This window comes from Maniola jurtina, chromosome 1, assembly GCF_905333055.1.
Source record: "Maniola jurtina chromosome 1, ilManJurt1.1, whole genome shotgun sequence".
Classification (NCBI taxonomy): Eukaryota; Metazoa; Arthropoda; class Insecta; order Lepidoptera; family Nymphalidae; genus Maniola; species Maniola jurtina.
In genome coordinates, this window is record NC_060029.1 from 5376347 (window position 1) to 5402891 (window position 26545).

The 26545-nt window shown below is 36.9% G+C and overlaps 3 protein-coding genes across 6 annotated transcripts in view; 1 reads left to right on the forward strand and 2 right to left on the reverse strand.

Moving 5' to 3' along the window:
- The window catches only part of LOC123868869 (rab3 GTPase-activating protein catalytic subunit-like), an 81161-nt gene that overhangs the window by 29374 nt on the left and 25242 nt on the right, over positions 1-26545 (forward strand). For 2 of the 4 annotated variants that reach the window (XM_045911529.1, XM_045911543.1), the window contains exon 1: positions 3245-3904. The exons of 1 other annotated variant lie outside the window; for it this stretch is intronic. Coding sequence is in view for 1 of the 3 variants with exons in the window: in XM_045911520.1 (XP_045767476.1) it covers positions 146-398; positions 551-1312 (1015 nt within the window). In the remaining 2 variants the exon portion in view is untranslated. Of the gene's footprint in view, positions 1-145; positions 399-550; positions 2341-3244; positions 3905-26545 lie in introns of those variants that run through there. One more of the 4 variants, XM_045911520.1, reaches the window with a different exon arrangement.
- Positions 11280-26494, reverse strand: LOC123864315 (lactase-phlorizin hydrolase-like). Its single transcript, XM_045904673.1, is given in 12 exon segments — positions 11280-11442; positions 11881-12119; positions 12201-12509; positions 12597-13261; positions 14574-14678; positions 20374-20402; positions 22432-22638; positions 23364-23602; positions 23940-24248; positions 24653-25317; positions 25722-25869; positions 26393-26494. Coding segments are annotated over 12 exon segments (3180 nt in total).
- Positions 16403-19773, reverse strand: LOC123868902 (myrosinase 1-like). Its single transcript, XM_045911572.1, has 6 exons — positions 19713-19773; positions 19128-19261; positions 18377-19041; positions 17988-18296; positions 17495-17733; positions 16403-16760 (listed from the first exon to the last, which is right to left on the reverse strand). Exons 1-6 carry the CDS (start codon positions 19736-19738, stop codon positions 16607-16609), a joined length of 1527 nt encoding a protein of 508 aa, XP_045767528.1. The 5' UTR covers positions 19739-19773; the 3' UTR covers positions 16403-16606.

The following is a 26545-nucleotide window of genomic DNA, read 5'->3' on the forward strand; positions in this document are numbered from 1 at the left end:
GAAATTCTCTTCTACGTGATAGTGGCTATTTTAATGAATAAATATGTTTTTTATTCTTTATTTTTACCTATTACCATAATTAAAGTTATTCAATTATTCATACTATTATTAAACTTTACAACTTACGGAGATTGTTTGTAATCAGAGTGGTGGATGGTGCCCCGAATGCTCGCTCGTGTCTGCTTCATCAGAAGTTGCAACTTCTGAATTGCTGTATCAAACGAGCACAAGAAGGATCTGGTGCAGCAGGGTACTCTTCGGACGAGGAGTTCTTTGACTGTTCAGAGGATGAAGGGGCGGAGGATCAGTTGCCCTGGGACCGGCCTGTAGGGCGTCTTCATCGGCTAGATAATATTACAATGAAAAATGGAGCACCCCTCTACGTTCCCCGTACACAGGTAATTTACAAAATTTTACTCCGCGAATTAAAATTACGATAATAATTATTATGATTTTATGTATTTCCCTTTACAATTTTAAATTTATTTTGAGCATTTTAAAACAGTTATGCATAATAGATGGATAAATAGCTCTTACTATTTCATTGCAGGACCCAGCACCAAAAACTGAAGACCAATTGGAAGAAGATGCTGAACTTATGGTGCGCCTCGGTGATGATGCTAAAGCGTCGGAACTTCGCGCCAGAATGATGAGCGCTTCCCTTCTATCGGATATGGAAGCATTCAAGGCGGCTAATCCGGGTGCAGAGTTGTGTGATTTCGTGCATTGGTATTCTCCGCGTGACTGGAAGCCGGATGAAGGTGGGTCTCTAGGAGATCGAATGCTTCTGCCGGGAAATCCTTGGGTAGAAGCTTGGAACGTCGCGCGGCCCGTACCCTCGGCGCGACAGAGGCGTCTCTTCGACGAGACGCGCGAAGCTGAGCAGGTCTTACATTTTCTGCGGTCACGCACGATTGGTGGCGTGGCCGAACTTTTGTTACCCGCTATTTTAAGAGCAGGTGCTATAAAAGCTATCGCTGAGGGCGCTCCGGCAACGAATTCAACTATTGGTGGTGTAGATAAACGACGAACTTTTGAAGTAGCAGCGAGGGAATTATTAGAAGCTGAAAGAGAAGCTTGTCGCTCTATTTGTGTTCGTAAAGTATTAGGCAATAGTGCCGAAGGGAAACCGTTAGATGTAGCTGGTAGATCCAGGGTTTTAAATGCAATGGGCGGTGCTTTGCCCGCGCCAGCCTTACGGGAATTCACTTTGAGGGTGAAAGACGAAGTCGGGCCGCAAGTGATGCGAGCTGCTCTCTCTAATGAAATGACTATTATCGGAGCATTTACTGAGCGCATAGTATGTTTGTAGTTACAAGTCTTATACAGGATATTTCACGATCATATATTAATTAAGAATGTCAATTTTAAAAACTTATGACTAATGTAAAAAAAAAATTAAAGTTTTGTGATATCTTGTGGAATTGCTTGATTCATAGTTTCTTAATTTAAGAGCTTGCAGATGGAATAAGAATTTGTTATTATCTTTTCATATTAAGTATAAGTTTGCAAGCTTAATAACGTAGTTTTGTTAGTACTATTATTATAATGTTATATTTTGTTAAAAAGATAGGTATTAAATTTTTCGAAACAAAACACATTTGTATTTATTAGTCAGTAAAAGGTTTGTTGTAATAAGTATGGAGACAGTTTTGTGATCGCCTAGGCCTAAGAAAGATGTTGACTGAGTTAAAATATGTTGTCAATAGTAAATAATTAGATAGATTTCAATTTTTGAATTAGCCATAAATGCTAGAATTGCTAGTTTATTGTATACAGATTTTATTGGCGTCATCATAATTGATGATTTTCTCTAAACTTAATTTAGAGTATCTGCATCTTTTTTTTAATATTGCTAAAAAAGGACGGAAAATGATTTTTAAATTGAAGACTCTAAATAGTATACAAACAGTAGGCTCACGACTGGCGCCTAAAGTGACGAAGTTTGACAGTTGTGAATTAAATTAAGTTGTTTTTGTTCGTGCCTGTCCTTTTCTTATTACATTGGTAAGAAAAAGATGCGAATACTCTATTTAGTTGCAATCAGAATCAGTACCAATGTTTGTAAAATAGGTAGTCTCGTTGGACGTTGCTATTATTCGTAAGAGTTAAATGTTATAAGAATGATGTTTCTTATGAGTGCAGTTATCATACCTTTATTTCTGTATTTATTCAACATATAAACTGTCTAGTATGCAAAAAGAGTTCTTATAAGTTGTGAATAATAGAGATTTATGATAGAGACTCTGCACAAGTAAACTCATTTTAGGAACAGCGCTGTTGTTGTTAATATGTAAATTTTATACAGAGATAACATGAATATACATACGAATATTACAAGTATGCCGTTTCATTGATGCGTCCTTGAGATGTCCTTCATCGAGTTTTCCAACGATTCCCAAACAAACCAATTAATTGCGTGAATTATTTCACAGCGTTCGTTCGTTGAAGTCGAGTTTACATAGTAAGTCTTTCTTCTTTTATTGGGGCAAATAATCAAATATCATGACAGAACTGATCATTAATCTATATCTGGTAGGCCAAGAAACTTGAATTTTTGAACGTGTTTAGGAGTTTTTGAATATTTTCACGTCCACGTCCTAAAGATTTTCAAAAATTCAAGTTTCAAAAATCTTAATAAGAAAGGATTCGCTGAAATTCTGAAGGATTTGCTGAACCCGAGTCAAATTGGGCAGGTCTGCTAGTATGAGATCGCCTTTAAAAATTGTACTTAAAAGTTCCCATGTACCTATATGATTATTATATTAAAAAAGTTAGGTTTTTGATTTTGGCTATTTTTAACCCCCGACCCAAAAAGAGGGGTGTTATAAGTTTGACGTGTGTATCTGTGTATCTGTCTGTGGCATCGTAGCGCTTAAACGAATGAACCAATTTAAATTTAGTTTTTTTGTTTGAAAAATGGCTTGATCGAGAGTGTTCTTAGCTATAATCCAAAAAAATTGGTTCAGCCGTTTAAAAGTTATCAGCTCTTTTCTAGGTTCTTGTAACCTTCACTTGTCGGGGGTGTTATAAATTTTTAATTTACACTTGTACAAATCTTGTAAGTAGGTACTAGGCGCATACCCACTACCTACATACCTATCCAGTAGAATTAATTATCTTTTACACAAATGCTTGACATAATTAATATAGTTTTTGAAGCCACATCTATCATTACGTATGCCAGTCAGATGGTGAGGTATTGCATTCCAATTAATGCAAGTAGAAGAATGTCGTGAATGCAGTATATTGCCGTTCCCGACGAGTGGGAACGCCTGCGATGTTCAGGTAAACAAGTGATGTGGAGCTTAAAGAGAGGAAATGAAAAGCGCGATGTGGACGGGATACATGGTGCGGGCGGCGCGGCGCGGCTGGAGCACGCATGCGCGCGACGCGCGAGCCGGGAGCCGACAAGCTCTCGCTCAGTGCCGCGGCGGGTCGCCTGGTCGATTTCAGGCCCTCCGAGGGACTCGCGAGAAGATAATCATTTCTTTACCCTCCTAACACATTTGTTGTATAAATTAGAACCGTCACACTCGCTCCTCGTCATCTTTACAAGTTTGTTCGTTAACTTATTTAAGACCGGTGAATTAGGAATCAAGTAAGGATACATGGAGCCAGTTAACGAGAATCTAAGACTTTGGAATGATTCATCATAATACGGACCTCTCCGGAACTTGCTATCGACATATTAAGACCCATCTGGACTGAGCGTGGCTTTAAAGTCAAACTGATATCGTTAAAAGTTATTAGACACCTGTAGTGTTTGTTTGGTTCTTTGTGGGGACTAGAATAAATAATCGTAACTTACGTTGAAAAATCGGAAAATTGGTGTGTTTTGTGCTACTAAATGGTTTAAGGATTGTTGAAGTTAGAAATGAAACTAAAATTAGTGGAGCGCAAGGTAAGCTTTTATTTTACTGCCCCTTTCCTTTCTGAAATATAAGACGTTTTTGAGCTTTATATTTTTTTGTTATTTAGGGTTCCGTACCACAAAAGGAAAAACGGCACCCTTATAGGATCACTTCATTGTCTGTCTGTACGTGTCTGTCAAGACCCTTCAAGGGAATCAAGATCCCGTTGACCTAGAATCCAAAGTCTTATAGCACAACTAAAGGGAAAATTCGAAAACCGTGACTTTGTGGTTACATCACAAAATAAAGTGCTATTTCTTGTACGATGTGTGGAACCCTTCGCGTGCGAGTCGGACTCGCGTTTGATTGGTTGTTTGGTAACACGAGAACATATTTACTAGATTTTGATGTAAATAACTAAGAAATCCTACTTTGGGACTTGTTTAAAATTACCTATGTTAAAATCTGGTGTGTAATGTGTATCTATGATGAATCCTCTTAAGTTTTAGTATATCATAAGTGTACCTAGGCACACCTACTTACTATGGTGAATGGTCGTTAATTAATGGGCAGGTAGGTACAGAGTATTTTTATGGGATGAATCGATCGGCGGTTTAACCTATCCAGATTACAACCAGTGTATACCGTGGTAGGTATACCTAAACTTTAAGTCTACTTTTTAATTTGATTCTTAGAACTCATAGTATTATTATAATTCTGTAATTTATTTGAATTTGCTACCTTCATTTGTGGGAACTGTTTTATCTCTGGTAACATTATAATAACTTCAGCATTCGGCGGAATTAAAAATCAGACTACAAGTTACTACTACTTAGTTATTCATATCATAATCAGCCCATTGTCGGCTCACTACTGAGTATCGGGTCTCTTCTCCGAATTAGAAGGATTTTGCCATAGTTCACCACGCTGCCCATGTGCGGATTGGTAGACTTCATACACCTTTGAGAATATTATGAAGAACTTTCAGGCGTACAGGTGTCCTTACGATGTTTTTCTTCACCGCTAAAGCAAGTGATACATATTTCATTGGTTAAAACGCACTTAGGTACCTACCTAACATAGAAAAGTGGTGCGTCCCCGGGATCGAACCCCCGACCTACCGAATAGGAGTTCGACGTTTTAACCACTAGACTATCATCACTTATTGCTATGTACATATTATAAATACAAAATATATAATAAGTATATAGATAAAAATGCGCTAAATGAGAGAAAAGAATAGGTACCTATGCACAATGATTTTATAAAGCCATTACGAAGCCTGCTTATTTTAATAGGTAGGTACCACGTACAGACATATTTTTTTATTGCATTAGAAAGGTGAAAAAGTGTAGTAGTTACGAGTAATATGCAAAACGAAAACGTTACTAGGTAGTTACTTAAGTATTTTTTGAATTCTATTTTAGAACTGCTAGAGAGTTTATAATATTACAAAATCGAACTAGGTAGGCACTTATCTCTCTAGCTACAACTATACAATACAATACAATACGTGTGGAATACACGTACGAAGTCGCGGGCGTCATCTAATAGTACTCTACATACATTATTTTTATGACGTAGGCAATCTTAAGAAAGACTTAAGAAAATTCTACTCATAAGGGGGTTAAACAGGGAATCAAAAATATGAAAGTTCGTCATTTCTAGGGTTCCTTACCCGAAAGGTGCCAACGGTACCCTATTACGACTCCACTCTCTGTCCGTCCATCCGTCAGCGGGCTTTATCTCGGGAACCGTAATAGATAGGAAGAGAACTGAAATTTTCACAGATTGTGTATTGCCGTATTTATTCTATTGTTTAAATAATTAATTATTTATTTAACAGTTAATTTCTAGAATAGTTTTAATTTCTGGAAAAGATGGATGTGTTGCTGTGGAGTTTCTTTGCCCTTTCTTCTCCACAGCTAAAACACGTGAAACGGGCGGTAAAATATCAATTTCATCTATACTAATAAATAAAATTGGAGTGTCTGTCTGTAATTTCGAAATAACTACCGCATATTAAGGTCATATGGTTATTTGAACGATACTATAACTGAATCACACGTTTTTAAAATTTTTGTCTGTCTGTCTGTCTGTCTCTTTGAAAAGGCTAATCTTGGGAACGGCTGAACCGATTTTGACGGGATTTTCACAGACAAGTAGAGAATTGACCAGGGAGTAACATAGGCTACTTTTTTACCGACTTTCAAAAAAGGAGTTGTGTTTTTCTACCTATGCGCACCGAAATCTCCGAGATTTCTGAACCGATTTGCGTCATTTTTTTTTAATCGATAGAGGAACTTTGCGACATTGTTTCATAAAAAATTTGGAGTCCAACTCCTCAATCCTGATGCTGCAGGGGATCTGACCAATCCACGCGGGCGAAGCTGCGGGCATCAATAATATAGATCTATGCTGAACAATACAATATTTAACACAGATTAACACGAACGAAACGAATTTGCTTCCTCTTTCCTAATTCGAACAGCTAGGATATGGAACGTCCTTCCGGCGTCAGTTTTCCCTTCCACCTATAATATGGGTACCTTCAAGTCAAGAGTGAATAGGCAACTTCTAGGCAAGCGCGCTCCATCTAAGGCTGCATCATCACTTGCCAGCAGGTCTGATTGCAGCCAAGCGCTATTCTATATAATTAAAAAAAAAAGATAGATCTATTAAGTTTAATAAATATAACTAGATAAACAATTAGAGATCAGTCAAATAAATAAATAATCAGTTACCTATAGACCTGTTGGTTTTGTTTATTAACTAGTTGTTTAACTTACACTATGTACATTAGCTATGTCCTGATACTTATGTCCTACTTATTTGGGTTTGGGTTAAAATGAAGAAATACATATTTCAGGATTTTTTAAAATTCTACCTCCTCACCGATTTCCGAAAAGCTCTAGCGAAAACTCTAGCGAAGCTGAGATAGGTCAGTTAGTAAAGCATATCTAATCCCACACATATTGCATTATATAATTTGTCCCGTTCCATCTTGGCACATTTTCGAACACTATACATTGCATATATTCAGTCAGATGCAAATTAGCCTATGTGTCGAGAAAACGCATTCTCAGATTCTGAGTAAATATCTTAGGTGAGACCAAGTCATGTGGTGCATGCAAGTATGTTAAATGGAGCGACGCCGTGTCCTCCATGTCCACTGAATGGTTCGCAGACTATATAAATAGGCACATCACTGTGAACACTGGGGCTGGACACTTACGGGAATATCTACAAATTCATCATTCAATTTTGTAGGGATATTTATATACCTACCTTACTCGAGAAATTCTGGCCGCTCCACTATTATGGTAACCAGGTTGATTCATCATTTTATTTCACTTTGCTCATCGCACTAGTATCTACTTAAATACCTACTAGGTGTAGATAAACTTCATAATCTACAAAATTTCTCAAAATGTCGTTTAAAAGTTGTACCTCTGAATATGTTATAATATGAGTAATTTAGGTAGCTGTTTTTACGTGAAGACAAAGCTGTTTGCAAGAGTAGTCACAGTGTGGAGCGCCAGTGAAAGAGCCCCTCGAGTTGTTGATAAACACTCTAAGGGCTTTTGAAGAGCGCTCTGCTCTCTTAGGTTGCGCTCGACTTAATTCCGAGACTTTTCACCGGCTCTTTTATCTAGAAGCTTCTGTGGGAGTTGCTAATTAATTAGACTATTCAAAGCACAACAAATAAAGCGTCAGTAGTTTGAATTTGATTTTTGTGGATTGCGGAATAAAAAAGGAAAAGTCTAAATTATTTTGAGATTGTTACTTAGTTATCTAAAATGTGAGAACTATGATTACGATGGTGGTGGAAACTTTCTAGTTTTCTCTGCTACATAATATTTTGTAGTCTAGTTACTAGTTATAGACCTCAGTCCGTTTGAGATTTGAGAACACGCTAGCAGAGCAATACTGAGTAATATCGGTACCATCAAAGGAGCCTAGGAAATAATAGTAGATCGACATGGCGACTGGCTTCTTTTTATCAGTCTGCGCTCTCACAACAAAATTACTTAGCTTTTACAAAGTAGCAATTTTTTCCTGTAGGTAATATGATATGACTTTCAACCTTATTTCATTACTTAAATCTAGAGTTAGGTTTCATAGAATATCCGCACTTAATTAATTTTCTATACAAAAGGATGACCCAGTGAAAATTATCCCGATAACGTTTACCAAACACCGCCCCGTACCTAAATGTTAATATTTCGAGGCCGAATTACGTCTGTTTACTCGCTCCGCTTCTAGCTTGTCTGAAATATATCCCCTGCTTTTCATATCATGTAAACATTGCACTGACAAATATTGCTCCTTAGCTACACTGCCCAAACTGTTCTTACATAAACATATTAAACTGACATGTATAGTAGGGGATATCTGGCCTGTAAAATAATAGGTTTATTTTCAGTTACTGCTGCGTGGAGTTAAAGACTTTAGCTCAGAAGCTTTCAGATTTCTAATAATAGGTAAGGTATTTTTATTCTAGTTTTGATGTAACTAAATAGTAGCTGCTTAGCTTTAGTAATCGTGTCAACTGTCAACTGCATCACAAAAAGTTCTACCTAAATACTTAGATATAGTGAGATTTGGTAAGTAGGTACATTATCAAATCTATTTTTCTTTAACATAGAATCAACGACACTAAAGTACTTAATTTAGAAGCGGAGCGGAAACAAATCGGTAGGCGCGTCAAGACGTCGCGTCGTCGCCCCACTAGTCGAGTCTCGAGGCTCCGGGGTTCGATCCCAGGCTTGCGCCGCTAACTTCCTGGAGTTATGTGTTAGCAATTAAGTATCATTTGCTAAAACGGTGAAGGAAAACATCGTGAGGAAACCTGCATGCGTGGGAGTTCTCCATAATGTTCTCAAACGCGTGTGACGTCTGCCAATCTGCACTTGGCCAGCGTGGTAGACTAGAGCCGAACCCTTCTCATTCTGTGAGGGGACTCGTGCTCAGTAGTGAGGTAGGAGATGGGTTGATGATGCACTTCTTAAAAAGTTTACTTAAGATTGAGTCTATAAACACGTTTCATAGGAAAAAAATTCGTTCAGCGCTTCCGGTTTTATCAGGAAAAACTGTTTGTACCTACTTGTTAGTCATTTAAAAACCGGCTGAGTGCGAGTTGGGCCTCGTTCTTTTAGGGTTCCTTCCATAATTATTATTATGAAAAATATACCTAATTATTTTGGATGTATGAAATATTTCATTCCCGAGCTACACCTCGCAACAAACCGTGAAAGAAAAACCCAAAAAATGTTCATGTATTGGGCACACTCACAGCTGTGCTTTAAAGTATATGGTACATAATACTTATCGCATAGTTTACCTAGTTTAGTTTTTGAGATAGACCCGGACACAAAAATGGTCTAAAATCGATAATTGGCTCCCCATTTCTTTATTTTTTTAAGATGAAAAAGGATTAAAAATAATATTAGTATTCTATACTCAATGCGTTCTAGATAATGATACCTCGTATGCGAAAAAAATTTCGATTCCTTTTTCATGTATGGGAAAATCCCTGAATAATAATTTAATTGAATTTCTAATTAAATACTCGGTCTGGAGTCAACGTTTACACCAAATACCAAAACTTCAGGTCTTTGTAATTCATTTCGTCTTCGAAGTAGAGACCTGTGACACGCGCACAGACAGACAAATAGACAGACAGCAGAGTGATATTGATAGGGCTCCGTTTTTACCCTTTGGGTACGGAACCCTAAAAAATCGATTCTATTTGTTTTCTAATTCCCCACTTGAACAATGCTGTCAATGTGCGCTCGTATTGCGGAAACGATTGTTGGATGTCGGCCAAGGTTTGAGGTGGAATAGTGTGCACTATTCGAATGGCGCAAACAAACGAATTGCGGGATTTTTTGCACAGGCGTTTTTTGCTCCTTATTTATTGGTACCTATATGGAATTTGGCAGTAATTTTTCTCAAGGAATCAAAAATCAGCTTGGCTTATTTTCTCCTGCGAGATTTCCTTTTGCTTTTGTTTTTTTAATTGACGACACTTTCTAATTCCGTCATACGGCGATAAACCAGTGAACCTCATGAGTCATGACGTATGTGTTATCATTATCAGAGACCGTAGTTTTACGTTGGTTGTAAAACGGTTAAAAATATGTAAAGGTCGATGTGATTGTGGTGGATTGCGTAAAGCAAATAGTCGTTTATCTTACCGATTGTAAATCATTGGAAACATACACTTTTCGTGCGGTTGCTGGGCCGTGGGAGCTTGCCAAATTGTTCAAGCAATATGCAAGATAGCCGTAAAATATTTCAATACTCTATAATACTTAAATGCTTTAGCGATAAAAAATCATGGAAGTCGTACAGGACAGGTCAGTAGGTAGCCAAGTGGTAGGTAGCCTCAGCCTATTTAAATATTTTTGGTTGCAAAATGCCCTTTGCTTCCTGATACTTACCTTACGTACTTACGTGTACTTACGTGTGTAACTAATAGATACTTACCTTACGTACTTACGTGGTAAAGTTTCCTTAATTCTTCCATCAACCATCCCCAGGGATTTAAACCCCGCTAGTTCCACAATTTTTCATGTGTATTAAAAAAAATTAGAAACAAGCTTGCCTTAACTTCGCTCGCTGATTTTTCTATAAAATTAAAATCCTTTCTAAGATGTCTAAGTTATCAAAAAAAAATTATATGCGAAATCTCAAGTTTCTAGATTTGAGTCTCAATTTTAATTTCCTTTGGGTAAATTATCTATGAAGATTAGAATTTGTTGCTGTTTGGAATGTCTCAAACTCCCAATCTATACTAATAAATAAAATTGGAGTGTCTGTCTGTAATTTCGAAATAACTACCTCATATTAAGCTCAAATGGTTATTTGAACGATACCAACACTGAATCACACGTTTTTAAAATTTTTGTCTGTCTGTCTGTCTGTCTGTCTGTCTGTCTGTCTGTCTGTCTGTCTGTCTGTCTGTTTGAAAAGGCTAATCTCCGGAACGGCTGAACCGATTTTGACGGGATTTTCACAGACAAGTTGAGTATTGACCAGGGCGTAAAATAGGCTACTTTTTTAACCGACTTTCAAAAAGGGAGTTGTGTTTTTCTACCTATGTACACCGAAATCTCCGAGATTTCTGAACCGATTTGCGTAATTTTTTTTTAATCGATAGAGAAACTTTGCGACATTGTTTCATAAAAAATTTGGAGTCCAACTCCTCAATCCTGATGCTGCAGGGGATCTGACCAATCCACGTGGGCGAAGCTGCGGGCATCAGCTAGTCTTAGAATAAAAACCCAGCTCCCAATGTTTAATTTCTGTTACACCGTAGTAGTAGGTACCTACCTCGTGGACAAAGCGGCCGATTAATACACATAGGCATAGATTCTTTGGTAATTAGTTTATTATACTTTATTAGACAAAGTTCGTCCATCAATGTCCTTCGTCGATGGCGATGGGCTTGGTCATATCAGGCTCGTAATGGAAATCAAGTTGACGTGTACGCAATATTTCCTTGTACACGTAGGCGGACTTGCGCGCCGCGCGCGCGCGCTTTGGATCCTCGTAATTTACCTCGTAGAGTCCGAAGCGTTCCCTAAAACACGAAACTAATTTTATTGACAGACACAAATTATTATTGATAAAGCCAAAGTCTTTTATTCAAATTGGATACCATAGGTAAACATCAAATGGCTAAAGATGGAGTTACCATTACACCATTCACAGCCTAGCATGGACTGGGCTGCGGACAGTAAAACTTAGAAATAATCAAATAACAGCTATGTGCCTGGAAGGTCAAGAAACTCTCTAACGAGAGCTGGAAGGTGCACAGATCCAGCGCGGTTTAAAAATTCAATAAATAATCACTATACAGTTCTTCAACCATGAAGTGCATAGAACAAAGAATCAGTTCAATATGCCGTGCTTATTGTAGCGTTAATCTTTAGCATAATATTCCAAGTGATTTGTGGATTTCGATTCAATAAGATTGGAATTAGAGGATAAATAATTTAAACAAAACATATTTACTTACGAGTAGCCCGCCATCCATTCAAAATTATCCATCAAGCTCCATGCTGTGTAGACTTGGATATCTGAACCTTCGTCTATCGCATCCAACATTGCGTTGATATAATTTCTGTAGTAAGCGATTCGAAGGTCGTCAACTAGGCCCTCTCTTGTAGAGAAGCCATTTTCAGTGATATAAACAGGAGGGTTATTATAATCTGTCCGTATTTTCGTTAAAAGTTTGTAGAAGCCCCATGGCACAGTCTAATAGATCACAAGACAACATGTTAATAACGTAAATATTTATATACTGAACTGTAAATATTTAAAAAAATGCATCTTTACCTTTAACCACGATGAAGCAGCTCCCACCCACGTTTCATCATGATAAGACAATGCTTCGATGTCGTCATAAAAAGATGGTGATGGGAAGTTATTAGCAAAAGAGGAATTCTTATATATTATTCTAGTTGTGTAATGATTGATTCCAAAAAAGTCTGAACTTCCTTTAATTATATCGATTTCTTCGGCGCTAAATTCAGGTAACCTCGAACGAGGAAATCCTTGAGTGATACTTTTGGCGGCCACTCTTTCTTTGATAACTGCGGGAAAATCACCGGTTTCGGAAAAAATCGGATGAGCATATATTCCCCACTGAAATGAAAATAAAGAAGTATAAATTTTACTAAACCAATCAGCCTGGTATGGAAACCATGGAAACTTGGTAGGTAATGTATTTACCTCAAATTGTATGGCGACTTCGGCTGCTTCAGCGTCCTTTTCAGATTCCGGCTCATACCAAGTTGTACTAAGAGCTATACCAATAGTGCCACCCTGTATTGGTTGGAACTCATTTTTATACATGTGGTAAGTTTTAGCGTGGGCCACAAGTAAGTTCTTTGCACATATATAATCAGCATATCCCGACATATTAAACAATGGTGCAAGAGACGCTCCACCATACCCTAGATAACACACTTCTCGTGGTTCGTTGATGGTAAACCAATATTTAACCCGGTCTCCAAATAATTCAAAGACTACCCGAGCGTAGTCCGTAAACCAATTAACAATATACGGATTAGCCCAACCACCCATATCTTGCAATTTCTGTGGTAAATCCCAATGGTATAAGGTGACCATAGGTTGTATGTTATATTTTAGCATTTCGTCGAAAAGATTATTATAATATTGGACACCCTTTTCATTGATTTGATCAGGGAAACTCGTTGGAAGTATTCTAGTCCAAGATAAGGAAAGTCGGTAGAAATCTAGTCCAAGTTCTCTCATCATCTCTACATCTCTTTTGTACTGGTGGTAAGAATCGTCGGCAATATCACCCGTGTCACAATTCATTATAAGGCAAGGCTCGCTGTGTGACAGGCGGTCCCAAATATTTTCAGTTTTACCTAAAGAAATGTCATTTACATATTTTTATTATTTTTGGAAGAAACAAAACAAAATGTTATTTTTTAGAGAAACTAAATGTTGCCTGCGACTAAATCCGCGAGGTTTTAAATTTTTGGCTTTTTTGATTTTTTGGGCATAAAAGTAGCCTCCGGGATGTATCTTCTAGATAGTTTTCAACAAAATCGGTTTAATGGATAGGCTGTGAAAAAGTAGTAGAGGGACAGATATACTTTTGCTGTACCTATATTATCAATTATAATTGATGCATGCACTACTCCCTTCACTCCTTGAAACGTTTGCAGAATTTCCTTCCTCTTAAAACTAAAATCTTACTCGCACAATCTCTTCTGCTTCCTCTCCTAGATTACGCCGATGTCTGCTATTTAGATGCAACCGAGGAGCTGCTTGATAAACTAGATCGCCTTCAGAATTTGTGCACCCGTTTTATTTTCGGATTGCGCAAATTCGACCATGTTTCTCAATTTCGAAATAAGTTAAAGTGGCTCCCTATTCGACTTCGCCGGAATACTCATATTCTCACGCTACTCTTTAAGATTTTAAATTCATCCTCCCCCTCTTACTTGCGTGAGCGCTTCAACGAAGCCGCTCCTCGGGTGATGCCAGTGCATTCGTGTGTCAAGTTAAAGTCACTTGCAGTTCCCCCTTACAACACTATATTTTATGCTAAATCTTTTACGGTACTCGCAACTCGCCTTTGGAACTCACTACCTGACAGTATTTTTAAAAATAACCCTTCCATCAGCACCTTCAAACTTCGTCTGAAACAGCACTATCTTTCCTCTCTGTCATAACATATTGTTTACATATATTTATCGGTATATATTATAAGATATATTTATGACTATAAGTATATATTTATGTATTAAGGTATATATGTTTTTGTAAGTCTATTTTAGTATATAAATATTTGTAAGTGTATATTATAACATATTATCTACTATATTTATTTTTTATTTTTCATGATTACTGTCTATCTTTGCTGTACCTATTCTACTCCATTTACAACCTCTCGCACTGCCAAGGGTCACTGGTAGAGATCTCTTATAGAGATAAGTGCTTCCCTGTCCACTTTTTCTTTCCTTTTATTTATATTGTTACAACTTTCTGGTACAAATAAATAAATAAATAAATAAATAAATTATATATTACAGTTTTATAAGCAGTAGAAACTTTTGCGTAAATAAAATTGTAAGCATAGAGATAGAATTAAATTATTAAATCGGTCGATTGTAACTTTGAAACATAAATCAAGAAAATCATACAATCACTCAGGAAAAATATTTTATTTACCATCTTCGTTCCAAGCACCTTCAACTTGATAAGATGCAGTGGCTGTTCCAAAAAGCAGTCCATCAGGAATTTTTCTAATCTCATGTTTATTTTCTCTTGAACCACCTTCAGCAAAAGCCATCCATGTCAGAAATAGAAACCTATTGTTTAAATTTATTATAAAAAGTTAAACTTGGTAATAGTACCGCATAGACGTAAGGTCACTAACGCGCTCTATCGCATTTAGAACGGCGCAGTATTTTGAGTTGTTTGACATTTTTGCATCCTCTTTTTTCTACAACCGCACCACACACCACCAAAAGCAATTTCACCCTCACCACTTGGGTGCCTGATGTACTTCGACCACCTGTAAAATAATTGTGGAACCAACTCCCTTCAGCGGTGTTCCCACTAGAGTTTAACATGGGGTTACTCAAGCAGTGGATCAACAAATTCTTGAAAAGCTGGGAATGCATTTATTGGCTGTTCCTTGGGTGCGGCAAATGTTCATGGGCGGCTGTAATCACTTAACATAGTTGACCCTCCTGCTCGTTTGCTCGCTATTAGATATTAAAAAAAACAAAGCATAACGTTGATTTTATTCTTTTTTAAATAAATGTTTAAACTTACGATAATTTGACTAGCCACATAGTTCACTTAGGTAATAATATGTGTCGCACCGTTTGGCACTTTCCTCCGTGGCACCTTGGGCTATGAGTGCGAACCACGTTATCATTTCTTTTAAATGGCTACAAATACGTTTTTGTCTTTAACTTTTTCATATCTAGTAAAAGAATTATTTTGATGGACATTATCGTTCGTTGCAACCATCGATTTTGGAGCGATGTCAATCCATCAAGCCTTCGGTACTTTTATGTAAGTACAATCGAAAATATTGTTATCAGATATCAGATAAAGTTAGATAATAATTTGTTGCACGTTTATAAAAATAAAAATGTACACAAGGAACCGTGAACTTAATTCCAATTCGCTATAATCTGTCAAAACAGACAAACCTATGGTACTCGCAGCATACAGGGCTGGCAGCATGCAATATGTACCGCCCGCACTCCACTACTAAAGAAGCAGGAAAAGCAAGCAATGCGCACCACCAACATACAACACCACACAAATCCTCTTAGAACACTCTCAACGTAAATTTAACTCCGACACCGGATCATCGTCAGCAGACGTAGATTCTTTAGAGTCTACAGCGAATTAAGCTTGTGTTTCCAGTGAAACAAGTACCTATATCATGGTCGACTTCCGTAAAGTAACGTCCCATCCGTCAAAATTACAAAATTGGTCGGTATTTCTTGTGAAACAGGCCCTATATAATCATAGCGAAATCAATATCGAGATAAACACAAAATAACAATTTAGTCATGAAATCTATTTCTTTATTTTCACCAAAATATAAAAAGCGAAGAATCATTTATAAATATTTTTCTCCTTATTTTTTTACCATTGAAGTGAGCCTGGCACTTTGCGCCTGAAGCGACCGCTCCGTTTCCACTTCACCCTATATAATAGGAGCCGGCCCTGGTTACACCACACCTCATTTTATCGAAAGACGTATTTTTAAAGTGAAGTAAGTAGGTACTTAGTCACACTCACAGGCCTACTTTACTACAGGTCTCAATACAAAATATCCTGAATACATAAAGGCAATCACTGATAGATCTTATGGCTTATTCCCACGGCAATACCCAGTTCAACATTTACACCGAATTCATAGTCAAGATAGGGGCTTCTTTAGAGAACGATTCAGATGACATGTGTGCATATGTGTGACATGTATGCACACATGTCATCTGAAAAATCCTCATTCATGTACATGAATCGTCCTCTAAAGAAGCTCCTATCCTGACTATGAATTCCAGTGTTAGTGGACCGAAAACGTTCTCCGGTCGCCAAAAGCGCAAATTTTGCTATTTAAGTTTTGCTCAATCCCATGAAAAACATAGTAGATAATTATTGTGTGTGAGTGAACACACCTCTCGTTTTGCGGGAACCAGGGATTTCATTTGTTGCGTACTCAGCTTCAATAGTCCTTATGTTATTGCCATTGGAACTTTCATGTCAGGGATATAACATCGGTTCAGTAAATGTGTTTGGAATATTTCCCTTAAAACATAAGCAGATTTCCGTGGCGTGCGCTTACGCTCTGGTGTGCTGAAGTCCACTTCATAAACACCAAATTTTTCCCTTTAAAGAAATATAAATAACCTTGATTAATTTTACACAAGGAAATATTTAAATGCCGCTATAAATAATAGGAAAAAATTTACGTTGGAAAAAGTTTGTTCAACTAAGCCAAGTCAACAAAGATGACACATAAAGAGTCTACTCTTAAGAAACCTTGGAAATAGTATGCAAATATAAGGATTAACAGATAACTATCATCATACACAGAGACATGACAAGGCTGTATTTTATCACCCCTTAAGTTTAATTTGTAGAAGCTACATTTCTAGGGGCGTTACATAATAATAAAATTACTATAGACGGCATGACAAATAGTTGTAAGTACTTATAACAGTTACGCAGACGATACGATTTTAACCACGGATATTGTTGATGGTCTTCAAAAGTTAGTCAAGTCAGTAGTAGTGTAGAGTTAAGAAAGGTTAATATGAATATTAAAAGATATAAAGTAGATTTAAGTATACTGATTTTCTGGAGCTGGTTTATGTTGAACAACTTCTCTATGTTTATCGGTATTATACCGAATATGTTTCGAAGAGTGTATTAAAGAACTTTTTCTTCATCTTTCTACTATCGAACGGCGTACCGCAAGGTACCGTCAAGGTCTATAGGTACCCGTACGTATGGGCCAGTGCGCTTTATTAGCTGCCACTGCCACATCTGCAACATCACTTGTCAGCAGGTCTAAAAGCAGCCAAGCGCTGGTGTATAAAAAAGTTCTCTTTAACACTTACGTGTATCCATATGTCCATTCAAAGTTATCCATTAGACTCCACGCTGTATATGCTTGAACGTCAGAACCTTCCTCCATCGCATCCAACATGGCAGATAAGTATTCCGTGTAATATAAGACACGGTCGTTATCAATCCGACCTCCGTAGGTAGAAAATCCGTTTTCGGTAATAAATACGGTTGGATTACCATATTCTTTTCTAATGTATGTTAGTAATTTGTAAAATCCCCATGGAACAAACTAATTCATAAAAAATAACTTCATTTATTATAAAAAAAAGATAACTTAGTCTATAATATGCAAAATGACAATAATTTTAAAGTAAGCAAGTAAAATCTATTTGATGCTTTTCTTATAGTTATATCAGCCATTTAAACTTGGAAGGTAAATCATTACCTAAGTAGTAAATATAAAGTTTCATCCAAATCGTTAGAACCGATTCCAAGAAATCAATAACATACTACTTACATAAATGTTTATTAAAATCCAAATACCTTTGTAAAATTTGATTGACCAATAGTCCACTCGGGCAAAACATGAAAGAACACTCCTAGATCATCGTTGAAAGAAGGTGATTCATAATATCCATACACCGACTTATTTCTGGATACATAATTTGTGAGATAATGATTCAATCCAAAAAAGTCAGAGCTCCCCCGTATGAATTGAATTTCCTGTGGCGTAAATTCAGGCAGTCTGGACCTAGGGAACCCTTGTTCTGCGCTCCTCTCTGCTATTCGTTTTTTCATAGCCGGTGGGAAATCGCCCGTTTTTGAGAAAATTGGATGAGAATATTGTTCCCACTGAAACGCCCAGAATTTTTATGTTAATTAAACAAAATTGATTTGTAAGCCGAAAAATAAACATCAAAACTCATACCTACTTCAAATTGATTTGCGTCAAAAGCTGCTTTAGACTGATTTTTATACAAAGGTTCATACCATTGAGCGCTCAGTGAGATAAATACTATCCCCTTTTGTTTTGGTCTAAATTCTTTATCGTAGATGTGATAAGCTGTAGCGTGAGCTAAAAGCACATTTTTTGCACACAGATATTCAGCTACTCCTTTAATGTCAAGAGCAGGAGCTAAGATCTTGTCACCATACGCAAAGTAACAAACTTGATGTGGTTCATTTATTGTTACCCAGTATTTTACTCGATCTCCAAACAATTTAAATAGAGTCCGTGCGTAATCCGCATACCAGTCTACAATGTAAGGGTTCGCCCACCCTCCGAGATCTTGAAGTTTCTGTGGCAAGTCCCAATGGAATATTGTGACCACGGGTTTGATATTATGCTTAAGTAACTCATTAATCAAATTGTTGTAATAAGCTACTCCCGCTTTATTAATTTTATCAGGAAAACTTGTGGGAAGTATTCTTGTCCACGAAATTGAGAACCTGTAGAAGTCAACACCCAGCTCTCTCAACATTTCCACATCCCTCTTATATAAATAATATGAGTTGTCCGTGGTATCGCCACTTGACTGGTCACGAACTAAATATTGTCGCGTATGAGTTAAACGATCCCAAATGTTTTCTGTTTTTCCTGTTAAAAATATTTATTAATAACCGATTAAATATAAGCTATATGTAACGTATTCTTGCATATGTATTGCTGGAAAAAAGTAGTACCGTCTACGTTCCAAGCCCCTTCTATTTGGTAAGACGAGGTTGCTGTACCGAACATAAATCCGTGAGGAAATTTACGAATTTTGCATCGTGAGCCAGTAGCATGTCCATTTTCTAGCTGAACTGCTAATAATAATCTGTAATACAGTATTCATAATAAAATTATTTTAGAATAATTACAATTACTTGTTATGTATAAGTAAGTACACCTGCATATATAGTCTAGACATCGGCTTCCTATTCGGGAGGTCAGGGGTTCGATGCCGGGCACGCATTTCTAACTTTTCGGACTTATGATAACAACGTGAAAAAGAAACAAACCTACATGCGCTGTGGACTATGGCCAAAGTCTCTTCTCATTCTGAGAGGAGGCCCGTGCTCAGTAGTGAGCTGGTGATAAGTTGATAATGAAATGATGCTACCTGCATATAAATAGTAAATAGCTAAAAGTTAGTTTTTCTGATATAAAGATAAACTACTTTCGGTGCCAAAGTTAATGTTACATTAACTTTGTAGATACGTATTAACGACTATTAGGTACCTATTTTAATAATGATTAGGTAAATAATGGTAAATAAGTGTACTCACATTAAAGTATAGTGATGATAAGCCATACTGTTTTTATCCACCTGAAAAACTACCACTCAAACTACCATTCCGAAAGAGTGTTGCCTATAAATGCGTTATAACGTAGTGCAGGGCTTGCTAATATAATTTATATTGTGTTATTTGACCTTAGTTAGTAGTGTCAAATACAAGTACTTACGTTCAAATTATCTTGACACATTATATTGTTACACGAAAAATATCGCATAATGAGTGTCGTTTACTAAAGCCTTGTAAGAATTAACAAACTTGTAAAAATTATTCATATTCATAATATTATAATCTTTTGGTCTAATGTATTGTGTGTTACATAATTATAGGATGCCTCCCTTTGCGTTTATAATATTATTACCAATATACTATCCACATAGGTTACATTACTAATGGTTATAAGGGGTGGTTGCTTAAAAAAAATTAACCGATCAAGATAATCTGGAGTCGGCTCTTTTTTAGTCAACTTTTGATTTAGGTTTGCCGTAAGGGGTTTTTACATTATTTGTTTATTATTATTTATGCTAAGCAATATTTTTAATAATTTGTTATTATTTTAATTATTTTAACTTTGACTCCTTTACTATGGCCTTACTTTTTAATAAACTTGCAAACTCCTTTGGAATAAAAATGTTATTTATCTACTCACTACTACTACTACTAGCCGGTAGGGTGGCCACCCTACAAGTCGTGCCACTAAGCGATTTGGCGTTCCGGTACGATGCCGTGTAGAAACCAAAGGGTATAGGTTTAATGAAAACTGCCATACCTCTTCCAGGTTAACTCGCTTCCATCTTAGGCTGCATTATCACTTATCATCTGGTGAGATTACAGTCAAGGGCTTACTTGTATCTGAATTAAAACACTTTTTAGGGTTCCATACCTCAAAAGGAAAAACGGAACCCTTATAGGATCACTTTGTTGTCTGTCTGTCTGTCTGTCCGTCCGTCGTGTCTGTCATGAAACCTATAGGGTACTTCCCGTTGACCTAGAATCATGGGCAAGTAGGTAGCTCTTATAGCACAAGTACAGGAATAAATCTGAAAACCGCGAATTTGTGATTACATCATTGAAAAAAAAAATTAAAATGTGTTTTAATTTTCAAAGAAAGATAACTATACCAAGTGGGGTATCATATGAAAGGGCTTTACCTGTACATTCTAAAACATATTTTTATTTATTTTTATGTATAGTAGTTTTTGATTTATCTAGCAAAATGTTGGAAAAAATAGCCGAGTACGGAACCCTCAGTGCGCGAGTCTGACTCGCATTTGGCCGGTTTTTATTTGATCTAATCATGCTTTTCTCATTTGAGAGGTACTTTGATAGGGGATTAAAATTTGAATTTTCTACGCGTAGAAGTCGCGGCCATAAGCTAGTTGTTGATAAATCGAGTTGTCAACTTACTGCCGCCGACCACGAATACTCCCGCATGATTCTACGTATAAATGTAAATTGCCTTGAAAAATGTAAAAAACGAAGGTTAGTAACAATTAAGAGGTATTAAATTGTTTATAGCCATCAATGACCGCGAATCTTATCGTAACATCTTTGCTTATAATATCTACCTACGTACTTAATAAATCTGTAACCATGTCTTACAATAAAAATTACTGCGTGTGCGGTTTATTCCACATAGTTTCTCAATATATATGTATATTTTAGCATCACGAGAGTGATGGTCATGGACTCATGGTCCAGGAGCTAGCTTTGCGTGTATTGGACAGTCCCTGTGCAAGCGTAGGTATTTAAATAAACTGTATATAATTAACAGAAAAGTTAAAGTCAAGTTAAGAGTTAATTAGGAACGTTAACTTTACTTACTAGATTACTTTTTTGTAACTCACTAGTAGTTACTTAAGTTATGGAAATGGGTATGTTTACGAAGGTTTTCTTTTCAATTTTATTTGCAGTCAAGGGCTAACTTGTATCTGAATAAAAAATAGAAGAAAAAAATGACTACTTCAAAAGTATGTGTTCACGCTTTTTTAATTTATTTGTCGGGAAATTACAAGCTATTTACCGCAACTTATATGCATGGATTATTTGTTATCATAAACATAAATTGTTCGGAACGTAACAATCAATTTTGAAATGTGAATGTCGGTGACTCGAGTATGGCCTTTATATAATCTGTAGTTACTTATTTTCTTCAAGCCATGGTAGCGTGTAGCGTGGTAGCTGCATGCTATTCGGTAAGTCAGGGATCTGATCCCGGGCACGCACCTCTACCTTTTTGGAGTTATGTCTTGCTTTAATGGTGAAAAAAATATCCTGCGGAAACTTACATACTTACCTGAGTGTTCTCCATAAGGTTTTCAAAGGTGTATGAAATCTGCCAATCCACACTTGACCGGCGTGGTAAACTATTGCCAAACTCTTCTCATTCTGATAGGAGACCTGTGCTCACTAGTGAGCCAGCGATGCGTTGATAATGATGATGATGATGATGATCTATTTTTAATGTTAGCACTACTACCTACGTCCTACTTTTTTCCTCAGACCCCGTGAAAACTTTGTTTTATAGGTAATATTTTTCCTACCTGGTAAAACCATTAGGTAAAATTATTTCCGCCATATTCAAAACTAAGACCAGACAAATAGATGGTCAGACAGACAGACAAAAAGTAAAGTAAAAGAGGTGATAATAAAATTTCGAAATCACTAACGAACATATTAATTTTATTTAACTGTATGAATCAAAATAGACAACGTGACTCTTAAAAAACAATTATGTAATAATTCAGATGTATATCAGTTTCATTCGTCGATGCTAAGCGGTACGCTCATGTCGGGCTCGTAGTGGAAGTCGATAGTGCGCGTGCGCAGCATTTCTTTGTACACGTAGGCGGATTTGCGCGGCGTGCGCCTTCGTTCTGGATCCTCGTAGTCTACCTCGTACAGACCAAAGCGTTCCCTGGATAATACAATTCAATTACCATTTATCCTTGCTGTTAGAGCTATTACGCAAGGTCGGCTAGCGACCTCTAGCGACTGATAGCGTCTGTAATTTATATGGAAGTCGTCCTGTGTATGCGTACACATGCGACAACTACGTGCAAGTGCGTAGGTCTTAACTCTTACGGTCGCCAGTCGTCGTCAACTGAGTCGCTGGACGACAAGTCGACCGTAATCTAATGGGTCCTAGGGACGATTCACGCTACGCCGTAGTACTGTGTAGCCCGTGCTACGATCGAGCTATTGTCAATATTTTTGTGCCTGGAACTTAGTTCATTATGATACCAAATAGCTACCGTGGAACCTAATGCCTTTGCCCTCATTTTCTCACTTTTTAGGTTTCCGTACCTCAAAAGGAAAAAAGGACCCTTATAGGATCATTATGATATCAGGATCGTTGACTGTCTGTCTGTTCGTCTGTCGTGTCTGTCAAGAAAATTACACTAAACGTCAAAAGAAAATGCGAAAGTATTTAATAGAAAACAAAAAATGATGTTCAAAGATTCGGGCAATTTTATATCAGCTCTTTCTGACAACATTGCTCACCCTCGTTTTCTCGGAAACTATAGGTCCAAAATGTATCTACCTACAGGTACATAAGAATGTCGAAAGTTATATCTTGATAGATGCCTAATCTACGTGATATAAAATTTCCAAATTAACTATTATTATTAAAATGCTTACGTATATCCAAACATCCACTCGTAGTTATCCATAAGACTCCATGCCGTATAGGCCCTGATATCCGACCCTTCATCGACGGCGTCTAAGAGAACTGATAAGTACTCTCTGTAGTATAGCACGCGGTCGTCGTCCGTTAAGCCACCGTACGTGGAGAATCCATTTTCTGTGATGTATACTGGTGGATTTCCGTAATCTTCTCTTATTTGTGTCAACAGATTGTAGAATCCCCATGGGGCCACCTAAACAATAATAAAGTAATGAACCATTCCTATAAGTTAAAGTTTTTGGTATTTTTTTTTAAATCGACTTCCAAAAAAGAGGATTATCAATCCTGTGTGTATGTTATTTTTAGGATTCCGTGTCTCCAGAGAAAAAAAGGAATCCTAGGATCACTTCGTCGTCTGTCTATCTAGCTGTCTGTCTGGCTATCGGTCTGTCTGTCCGTCCGTCCGTCCATCTGACGTCCATCTATCCGTTTGTCTATCTGTCTTTCTGTACTATATCTACTAAATATAGTTATAAGTATTAATAAATAAAGTGCATATTATTATAGATGTAAAAAGACATTATTTTTACCTTCACTTTGTCGGATTCACCGATTTGCCATTCAGGCGGTTGATAAAAAATCACTTGTAGGTCATCTCGCAGTGACGGAGTTTGATATATGCCAGTAACAGATTCATTCCTATACACAAAGAAACTAACGTAGTGATTTAGACCAAAGAAATCAGAACTTCCTCGAACGTATTCGATTTCCTCAGGAGTGAATTCTGGCAGTCTAGATCTAGGGAATCCTTGTTCCAGACTCCTAGCTGCAATCCTCTCTTTCATTATTGGCGGAAAGTCACCAATCTCTGAGAATACTGGATGAACATATTGACCCCACTGGAAAAATATGGTCTTTAAAATAATTGAATGTAGAAAATCAACACTTATAAAATGATAAACTGACTGATTGACATTTCAACGTATAGTTTAAACCTCGTCTAGAAACCTGAGATTTCATGTTATATAGGTTTTCTTCATAGAGAAAATAGATAAAAATTCAATTTCATAAAATATTATCAGTCTAATCAGCTAGTAATATAATATTGAATCCATATCACTACTAATAATATATATTCGAAAATGGGTCTGTCTATCTGCTATAGCTTTTCACCGTTCATCCGGAAGGACGTAGGCTACTTTTGTCCCGGAAAATCAAATAATTTCCCATGGGATTTCTAAAAACCATCCACACGGATGATGTCACATCCTTTAGTAATACATATGTAGGAGATAAAGTTTACCATCATTTGATTAGCCTCCGCAGCTGCTTCAATTTCATTTTCATTCAAAGGTTCATACCACTGAGCGCTGTATGCGATAAAAATGGAACCACCAAACTTCGGTCTAAATTCCTGGTCAAAAATATGGTACGCTCTTGCGTGGGCCAACAACAAATTTTTAGAACACATGTATTCACCAACACCGCTGCCGTTTATCATGGGAGCTTTCGCCATGTCACCGTATCCTTGATTACACACTTGATGCGGTTCATTTATCGTTATCCACGACTTGACTTTATCACCGAATAATTCGAAAACTGTTCGCGCATAATCACCAAACCAGTCAACGATGTGGGGATTGGTCCATCCGCCTAAATCTTGCAATTTTTGGGGTAAATCCCAGTGGTAAATTGTAACTACTGGCTCGATATTATACTTTAACATTTCATCGATCAAGTTGTTATAATACTGCACTCCCGCTTCATTTATTTTATCGGGAAAACTAGTCGGTAGAATTCTTGGCCAAGATAACGAAAATCTATAAAAGTCTAAGCCCAATTCTCTCATCATCTCTACATCTCTTTTGTACAAATAATAAGAGTTATCGGCGATATCTCCATTAGAACAGTCTTTAATTATGCAAGGATTAGAATGCGTCAAGTGATCCCAAATATTTTCGGCTTTACCTGAAAGCAAACGATATTTTCATACAAATCATTATTTTTAAGTAGGTATTACATGTTTTAGTAGATACTGGCTAATGCCCGGCATGCATTGCATAGCAACTCGCGTGGCACCTAGTAGGTATCCGTAGTATGTTGATAGCATGGCCGTAGCCAGGATGGCCAGGAATTGGTCTCGGGGGAGGTTTTATCCGGGTCTTGCACTGCACAAAGTTTCTTCACAATCGGATGAAAGATGCACGAAAGCATTAACGAACACACAAGTATTAAATTGGCTATTTTTTATCTTAGAAAATCAAAAATTTCCCACGGGATTTTTAAAAATCTAATTCCACGCAGACGAAAACGTGGGCATCAGCTAGTAATAATGTATGAAGATAGTTAAAGTATTAATAAAGTTAACGTACCGTCCTCATTCCAAGCACCTTCAATTTGATAGGAGGCGGTGGCAGTTCCGAGCAGGAAGCCATCGGGAAATTTTCTCACATCATGACGATATTTACATTCTCCAAATGCAGCGAAGGTTACTAATAAACTGTAAATTAAAAAAAAACACTAAATATATACAATTTATATAATTAATATTATCATATTATTATTTGTTTATTTGATTAAATTAAAATCAGACATTAAATTAAAATTATATTTACATCAAAGATGAACTGAGCATCATTGTTTTAAACATAGTCCAATAATATTTTGCACAGTTTGATTTATATAACTACGTTTTATCGGTATCTTAAAAGTGACGATATCGAGATAATTTAGGTGAGTTGTAAAATATTTTTACAACTCACTTTTAGACTTTGATGTCTTATGAGAAAAAATTTAGGTGTGGTTTAAACAGATGCTAAACCATCTATCCTATACAAGTTCAGAACATTAGGTAAGTACATTAGTAACAAGAGTTACCATAATTGCTTATTCAGCCGTTTGAAAGTTATCAGCTCTTTTCTGAAAATCTAATGAAGATATCTACCTAATTGTCACTTAGCCATCTATGATTATTACGTAGATTCTTAGAATTTAAAAAAAGTGCATAGATATAATGCCCCTTTCAAGCGGCGCACTACGCAACTGGCGTGTGGGAAATGCAGCCCCTGTTACCTGTCTCTAAATCTGGCGGATATGTGGCTCGTCTTCGATACGATATTTGCGGTTGGGCAGCCTCATGGTTCATCTTGGACCCTGCAGGTGACAGTGGGGATCCAAATGTTCATTGATTTCGTTC